This window comes from Rosa rugosa, chromosome 7, assembly GCF_958449725.1.
Source record: "Rosa rugosa chromosome 7, drRosRugo1.1, whole genome shotgun sequence".
NCBI lineage: Eukaryota > Viridiplantae > Streptophyta > Magnoliopsida > Rosales > Rosaceae > Rosa > Rosa rugosa.
Window position 1 is genome coordinate 16,371,290 of NC_084826.1, and position 8,140 is coordinate 16,379,429.

General features: G+C 37.0%; 2 protein-coding genes across 2 annotated transcripts; one reads left to right on the forward strand and one right to left on the reverse strand.

Annotated features, from left to right (window-relative positions):
- Positions 1–2,413: 2,413 nt before the first annotated feature.
- On the forward strand, positions 2,414–6,908 carry LOC133721342 (uncharacterized). Its single transcript, XM_062147924.1, has 5 exons — positions 2,414–2,643; positions 3,702–3,964; positions 4,042–4,253; positions 4,538–4,802; positions 6,344–6,908. The coding sequence occupies exons 1-5, from the start codon at positions 2,550–2,552 to the stop codon at positions 6,638–6,640; spliced, it is 1,131 nt and encodes a 376-aa protein (XP_062003908.1). The 5' UTR covers positions 2,414–2,549; the 3' UTR covers positions 6,641–6,908.
- LOC133721343 (germin-like protein subfamily 3 member 2) lies at positions 6,909–7,783 on the reverse strand. The gene has a single exon (XM_062147925.1). The coding sequence runs from the start codon at positions 7,708–7,710 to the stop codon at positions 7,060–7,062; it is 651 nt and encodes a 216-aa protein (XP_062003909.1). The 5' UTR covers positions 7,711–7,783; the 3' UTR covers positions 6,909–7,059.
- Positions 7,784–8,140: the final 357 nt, after the last annotated feature.

An 8,140-nucleotide genomic window follows, 5' to 3' on the forward strand; every position in this document is an offset into this window, starting at 1 on the left:
TAGTAAAAAGTTACAATCCAAAGATATGCTTCTTGATGTTGCCGTGAAGAACTTAGAGGGACTAGTTTCTTATTTTGAAAAGTATAGGCAAAATGGGTTTAATTTTGCCATGACTGAAGCTAAAGAAATTGCAAATGACATGGGAGTTGAGCCTATATTTCCTATAAAACGTCATGTTTGCAGAAAAAAGCATTTTGATGAAATTCCAAATACTGAAAGGGAACAACAATCTGCTCAAGAGTCCTTTAGAACTGATTACTTTTTGGTTTTAGTTGATATGGCTCTTTCTCAATTAAAAAGCAGGTTTGAACAAATGAAAACTTTTGAATCTATGTTTGGCTTCTTGTTTGATGCATCAAAGTTAGCTTATTGGATGATGATGACTTGAAAAGTTGTTGTTTGAATCTTGAAACTGCTTTGAGAAATGGTGAGGGTTCTGACATTGATGCGAAATATTTGCTTATGGAGTTACAAATTTTGCAGGAGATGTTGCCGAATGAGGCATATGAAACAGATAGGCCTTGGACATCCATTCAAATTATGGAGTTTGCAAAGAAAATGGATATGTTTCCAAGTGTTATGGATGGGGAAATGGTATCGAACACAGACCTCCAATAATCACTCAACAGACAACAGAAATAAGGAGTAGCAAACTCATAGAGTATGGCAAATCCATGCCGCAAATAAATTGATAGTATTCATAAACTATAAACTATCTGACAACGATTATAATACCCATATTTATAGGGTTCACAATTCTTGGATAATAAGTAGATTTAAACTAAATTGGAAAGAGAATTAAAAGTAAATCCCAAATTAGATGCAAAAAAGATGCCCTAAGATTGTCTAAACAATAATTATCGACCATTACAGATTCATAATTAAATATCAAATGATGCATTTGATATTGCCACATATGCTCCTGCATCAGTTATGGTTGCCTATAGGATTTTATTAACTATACCGGTGACGGTAGCATCCGCCGAAAAAAGTTTTTCAAAATTAAAATTATTAAAATCTTATTTGCGGACTACCATGACTCAAGATAGGCTGAATGGATTAGCTATTTTAACCATTGAAAGAAATATGTTGGTAAATGTTGACTATGAGAAGATAATTGATGATTTTGCTTCAAGAAATGCAAGAAGGCATCATTTTAGATGATTTGTAATCTTTTTTATATGGGGTTTTGGTTTTATGTCTCCCCTATTGTATAATATTTCTTTATGTAATAAAATCGGCGTGGGGATGAGCCGCCCAGCTTGACTGGGTTCCAAACCCCTAAATAAAGGATTTAGATTATGACATTTTGTAAGAATCATTACATTTATATTTAGGCTAGTTGAGCACACAAAAAAAATTTCGCCCAAGGCATCAAAAAGCTCAGGACCGGCCCTGTCTGACATGCATCATTAAAATCACTTATTCCTTGTTAAGTGATTCATTGCTCATGCACTTGCATAATTCTCTCGAGATCAGTGGAGAAATCTGTGATGCAAGAAGTTTGAAGGTCGTGGTCAACACCTTCCTTTCAAGTGAAAAGGTTCTCAAATGAAGAAGATAGAAGAGGTTCAAGTCAAACGCATCATCTAGAAAGTCTAGTGATTGTAGCCGTGGTTAGAGCTACTTTTGTTTGTAAAGAAACTCATTATTCACTATTAGTGGATTGTCTTTCATTTGGGCTCTTAAAAGTTAGAGCCTGCAGTGTTTTTCTCTCAATTTGAGGTTTTCACTGGGTAAACAAAATGCTGTCTTTATTGCAAATTTCTGTCATCAGTACATGTCAGGATAGCAACCTTGCTTTCAATCCCCGATATCCAAAAAAAAGTTCATCCTAGCATATTCAGATTTTTCTAGGGTTTTCAGCTTTTTTATACAGGGTTAGGAGGACTTTGTGCTGATAACGTGTTTAAGAGAATATGATTCAGGGAGAATATTGTGTGTATTTCATTCATATTAAAGATCTCTATATATAGAGGATTACATATATATTTGCTTGGAATACAAGTACAAAATTTTACTACAATTAAACCAACATACTGATAGGATATCTATGAGAACATTCCATGTCTATTACAATTAGGTTAAGCAACCTCGTTTGGAAGAGGCACACTAAAACTCTATCTTTCGAAACAACCAGAGACTTTTGTCTGCAAATAAATCCCTAGAAATGTGCATCTTTTATATTTATTTTGTTAGAAGAGGCTGTTACATGTCACGGAATAATTCATTGACAAAAATATATAAACTTATATATGTTACATTCTTTTGCGGCTCATTGGGTCGGAGATATTGGAAGGTGTAAAAAATTAGAAAGATAAAATAAGAATGAATGCATCACATCAAAAGGAACACACATAATACGAAACTATGGGCTCACTCCTTGACTAGGATTAAGTGATTAACAATAACCATGTGGATTTTAGCTTTAATTGATTGACCATTTGGGAACAGAGAGTCACAACACACACACTCATAGACACACAGAGCTTGGTCAGCCTTCTTCGATCTGATCTTAAATCTCAGACAGATCTCGTCGGCTGGTGAAAATGGCCGGTGGAGTTAACCGGAAGATATCGGCCGCTTCGGCCAGAGCTCACACCCGAAGAACCAAGCAAAACAGCTCCTTCCGTCTTCCTTCAGGTGGCTTCTTCTTCTTTCTCGTTTCTTTCTTAATTTGATTTAACGCCTTCAATGCATCTCGGTTTTTAGTAATTTTGCTTGTTGAAAAATGTAGGACAAGAATTTGAATCTGTTTCTTTTCTGGGTATGAGGAAATTTGAGCTCTTACTTGGTTTTAGCTATTTGTGATTAGTTTCTGGGGTTTGGTTAATGAGGAAAGTTAAAAGGAATCAACTTCTTAGATCATTTACGTAAAGAATTTGAAAGTGAAATAGGTTCAGGTTGAGAAGTCTTATGCTTTAAGCCTTTTGGGTGAGAACTTGTTGTTGTTGTTGTTCTGAATGTTGATATTGAATTAAGAAGTAAGTAGTGAAAAAAGGTGATGTTTTGGGTTAGGAAGATAGTTCATGGGTTCAATCCTATCCAAGGAGTGCTGTTGACTTGGATAAATGTTTTCTAACAATGAAATGTACGTTCTCTGCTTCAGTTTTGAGCTTGTATTAGGAGTGAACTTTGACATGGTATCAGTCATCTAAAACAAAAAGAAAAACGCAGAAGTGAAAAAGGGTTCTTTCTCCTTGAAGTAATCCATCGAGGGAAATTTAGTTTCCCCACAGTGAGGTTGAGTAGAGACTAGATATAAGATTTTGTCTTTCATCTGGATAGCAATAGACTACTACCTACATGTAAGCAGACGACTAACAAGCCTTTGAAGGTGCATACTTTCTTTAGTATCTCTGTAAGGAATTTCTCATTTCTATATGATAATAGATTAATAGTTTATATAATTTATGGACCAAATAGTGCCATAGGCCTTGTCTATTACAGCACATTGTATCTCCAGGTAATCTTGACAACAATTTTATGACTTTTGTTTAATTTCCTGCAAAGTGTCAATACTAAACTCCTAAATGCATCTGATCCAAAATATTTGTGCATTTGATATCATTTTTATGCTCGAAGCATGAAGTCGAATAAGTTGGCCCCTTCTTTTTGGCTGAGACAGGTTGTGTAATATGTTTCTTGAGCTTTTTCTCAAATCTTTTTATTGTGATCTGATTAGAACTCAATAATTTCAGGGATGTTTAGGACAACACTGGTGGTGTTGTTTATGGGGTTTCTGGCATGGGCATATCAGGCCATCCAACCTCCTCCACCAAAGATTTGTGGCTCTCCTGATGGCCCTCCTGTTACAGCACCAAGAATAAAACTTAGGGATGGAAGGCATTTAGCCTATCAAGAGCATGGGGTCCCAAAAGAAAATGCTCAGTATAAAATTGTTTATATACATGGTATCGATTCTTGCAGACATGATGCTGTTGCTACACAAACCCTATCTCCAGTATGTATCTTATGGTTTGTTTTGTCTCTGTCTTGGTTGCATTTACTATTATGTTGACCTGTGGTGCGTTCTTCCAGGAAATTGTTGAAGACTTGGGTGTCTACTTCGTGTCTTTTGACAGACCTGGTTATGGAGAGAGTGATCCTGATCCAAAGAGAACAGCGAAGAGTATGGCTTTAGATATAGAGGAGCTGGCTGATGAATTAGGATTAGGATCCAGATTCTATGTAATTGGTTTTTCTATGGGTGGACAGGTTCTTTGGGGTTGCCTCAAGTACATCCCTCACAGGTATGATTAATCATGCAGTGTAAATGAACAGGTTCTTTATATGTGTATGATGGAAAAGATAAAATTGTACAACTGTTATACCCTGTCATCGTGCTGACAGAGTACAAAAAATTAACAATCCACATTGCCATTGTTGGTGGGTCAGGGTCCCATATTGTGTGGTAGTAGAACATATTTCATTTATACCATGTAAAGCCTACAAGTTAGAATTTACATACATGATGTGTTACAGCCATTGTACTTGGGATATCCTCTTATGTGAGGGATTTGTGTAATGGTAACAGGCTAGCAGGAGCGGCACTATTAGCTCCAGTTGTTAATTACTGGTGGACTGGTATTCCTGCAAATCTATCTAACAAAGCATACCACCAACAGTTTCAGCAAGACCAATGGGCAGTTCGTGTTTCTCACTACACCCCTTGGCTTACCTATTTCTGGAACACTCAAAAATGGTTTCCCGCTTCAAGTGTTATGGCTCACAGCACAGATATTCTTTCTCAACAAGACAAAGAACTCCTCCCTAAGCTTTTCAAAAGAAAACCATATATGGTATGTACCACTAGTTTATTTATTTACTTATTTTTTTGTAGTTCTATGTATTCTTGTTCTTCAGTAAACTTCACTGAGACCACTTCAACTTGCGGCCATGTGCAACTATAAAAAGGCATTTCAAAAACAAAAGTAGGAACAAATATTGTCCAAAAGATAGTAGTGTGCACTGATTGTTTTGTTTTATTCCTCTCCCTCTCGCCCCTCTTTCCTTTTGACAAATAGGAAACAGAAAATAAAAAATAAGAACATTGTCAAACAGGTCCTAACGTTTAGACTGTTTAACATTTGGTAGCACCATTTCAGAACAATGACAGTCGTGTAAAGTTCGACATATATGGACTAAGTTCCGAATTTACAGAATTAGATTCATTAAATACAAACTTTGAAAGTTGGTATTATTTTTAGTGTTCCAGAAATTTATCAGTAAAGTTCTTAAGAATTTTGAGGCTTGAAATTATACTGTTAAGTTGATCCGTCTTACTATTTCAGAACAGGGTTATTTCGTACATACTTTTTCTTATTTTCTTTTTAATTTGATTTCTGTCCTTAATAGTCCTGATCTATCGAAGTTACAAATGAGCTATGTCAAGTTTCAACTACGTTTAGCTCTGTTGTCTATACTTGGTTTTGATTGCACATGTATAATAATCAAGAGCAGCCTAGAGGGGGAGATATACATCCTTCTTCTACAAAGTAGTCCCATAGGATGAACTTGAAACCTCTCGCATGTGGGAAGAGGGTACTACTTGGTATCCATGCTGGTGATAGTAACTGATGTCAGTTTATCATCTAACAAGTTGGTCTAGTGTGATCAATAAAAGCTTGCTGGTCAGTGTTTTAAGGATTGGCCATATCATCTCATTGAAATTTTAGGACCAATCTGGCGCCTATGAATACCAGATTTAGTTTCTTTTTCGTGGCATAAGTGAAAATCTATCATAACATAAAAGCAATCATGTCTAGGGATTCAAAAAGCAATCATGTCTAGGGATTCAAACGAGTCCTCACTACCGGAAATTTAGTTGCACAGTCATGAAATCAAAAATAATGAAATTCATAGAAAAATAAAATCTAATGAAAAATAGGGGAGAAAGAGGATTGCAGTACAGCTTGACTGCAATCCCTGAACGTCTTCTGCTCTGTCTCTTGCAATTCCCTTGGATTGGATCGATCCCTTATCTGTACAGCTTTGATTCACTTTTAGATGGATATATCATACTGGGAAAGTTCATTTTAGACCGTATTAACTCCATCAAAGTTCGAGGCACTCCCATCACTTAGTATCCCATGTTAACGTGTTGTACTAATATATTCTTGCAGAGTACTATAATTTCATTGGTTACTTTTTTCTGTTCTCTCCCTCGCATCACACATACATGTATATAGAGCAGGATTCATAGTTTAACTAATGGTTTTAATTGTGCTTAGCAAATCCCTCAATTTATAGAGTATTATGTATCCATATGCTATTATAAATGTCGTTTTAATTCTATAAAAAAAAGAAAAAGCTGTAGTTTATTTCGTTATGGTTTTCTCAGGACCAGGTAAGACAGCAAGGAGAATTCGAGTCCATTCACCGTGACATGAATATTGGATTTGGGACCTGGGAATTCAGTCCTCTGGATCTGGAAAATCCTTTTCCAAACAATGAAGCTTCTGTTCACGTGTGGCATGGAGATGAAGATAACATGGTTCCTGTTACTCTGCAACGATACATTGCCCAACAACTTCCCTGGATTCAATATCATGAGATACCAGGTGCTGGACACTTGTTCCCACATGCTGATGGGATGTGCAATACCATTGTCAAGGCACTTTTAACTGATGACAAGTAACCTTCTACTTATCTAATGGGCTACTTCATGTTAGCTTTTCTGTGCATTCATATTCTCTGTGGAGAATCAGAGAATCAAAGTTCTGTATGTTCAATATAGATTTTGAACCAGCCAGCTCTGTTATAGATTGTTGCACCACAATGCACTTGCTTCTTAGGGACTGAATTTTTAAAAGTTGGGTTTGATGTAAAATTTTGTGAGACCTGCAGGATTGTTGTTTGGTACACTATGGAATGGTTAAATCACAGAAAAACGTTTACACGTGTCATTCCTGCATTCAAATCATCAATTAATTTCTTGATTTCCTCTACATTATCAATACAAGGTACATTAAATAAAAGTACTTTAATCATGGGGCAAAACCAACTTATAATGCAATTCAACTGACCAAAGTGCCCTACCATAGGGCACTTCTTACCTCACCCAAATCTTCTTCTCATCAGAGCAATCTGCTTAGGACTTAATCCAAATGCCTTCTCCAAGAGCTTATCATTTATACCAGACCCAAAAATAGCCGCTGGGATCTTTTGCATTCCTGGATTTTGGCTATTGAAGCTTCCAAATACTGTAGCTGGCTTCTTGCCGACATTCATTAAAAAGTGAACTAGACCCCTGGGGAACACCATGACCTCTCCTTGCTCAACTACCCTAGCGAAAACCCTATTTGTAGAATCAACAAACCCAGAATAAACACTCCCTTGCACTATATATGCTATTTCTGTGGCTCTTGGGTGGAAATGTGGTGGATTGATTCCACCCACCTTGAGATCAGCTCTTACAAATGACATCCCTAGTGTGTTGATCCCTGGAAAGATTGTCGGGTTCACCGAGATGGCCGCGAGGCCCGTGTCGGTGAAGTTCCCGGGTACCTTCATTCCGGAGAAGACGAAGTCATCGGTGGTGGCCTCAGACGAGTTCTTGCATGGGATGATGGTGAGGTGGGCTGTTCTTGATGCACCGGATTTCAGATTCGGTAAGCAATAGTCTTGAATTGGGTCGGGATCGGAAGCTAATGTTGTGGCACATAGGAGGATGAAATTAACAAACAATAGGGTAAGAGTAGAAGACATTTTCGTGGCATAGACAAAGCTCTCTATGAGATAAGAAGCATAGGGTCTAAGCTGAGGCTTTATAGAACTGAATATGTTGATTTATAAGCTCCTTGATACTATTGGGTTTAATTAATTAACAAGCTTATTTGCTGGATATTAGGCGGGTATTGTGGAAGTGGATACAACACCATTATGTAAATTGGTCCCTACTAATGATCTTCGCTAATACCATGCTGCCATGCTTGCAATACTTTATGATTGCTAATCATAAATAAGTCTGACTTATATTGCAAGGTTCACTTAATACTGTAAAGTCGACAAAAATGGTTATGAATGATCATTATGATTCTCACTTTCTGCCAGCGCCGTGGCCAGAGAACCGCGCCTGTGCATATTGATCTAAAGTAGGCCGTGGATAACAAATGAATGATGAGGTAATTTTGGTTGC

Coding starts and splice junctions, on each gene's coding strand:
- LOC133721342 (XM_062147924.1), top strand. CDS start 2,550: ATGGCCGGTGGAGTTAACCGGAAGATATCGGCCGCTTCGGCCAGAGCT. Junction 2,644..3,701: donor CTCCTTCCGTCTTCCTTCAG/GTGGCTTCTTCT, acceptor CAATAATTTCAG/GGATGTTTAGGACAACACTG. Junction 4,254..4,537: donor CTCAAGTACATCCCTCACAG/GTATGATTAATC, acceptor TAATGGTAACAG/GCTAGCAGGAGCGGCACTAT.
- LOC133721343 (XM_062147925.1), bottom strand. CDS start 7,710: ATGTCTTCTACTCTTACCCTATTGTTTGTTAATTTCATCCTCCTATGT.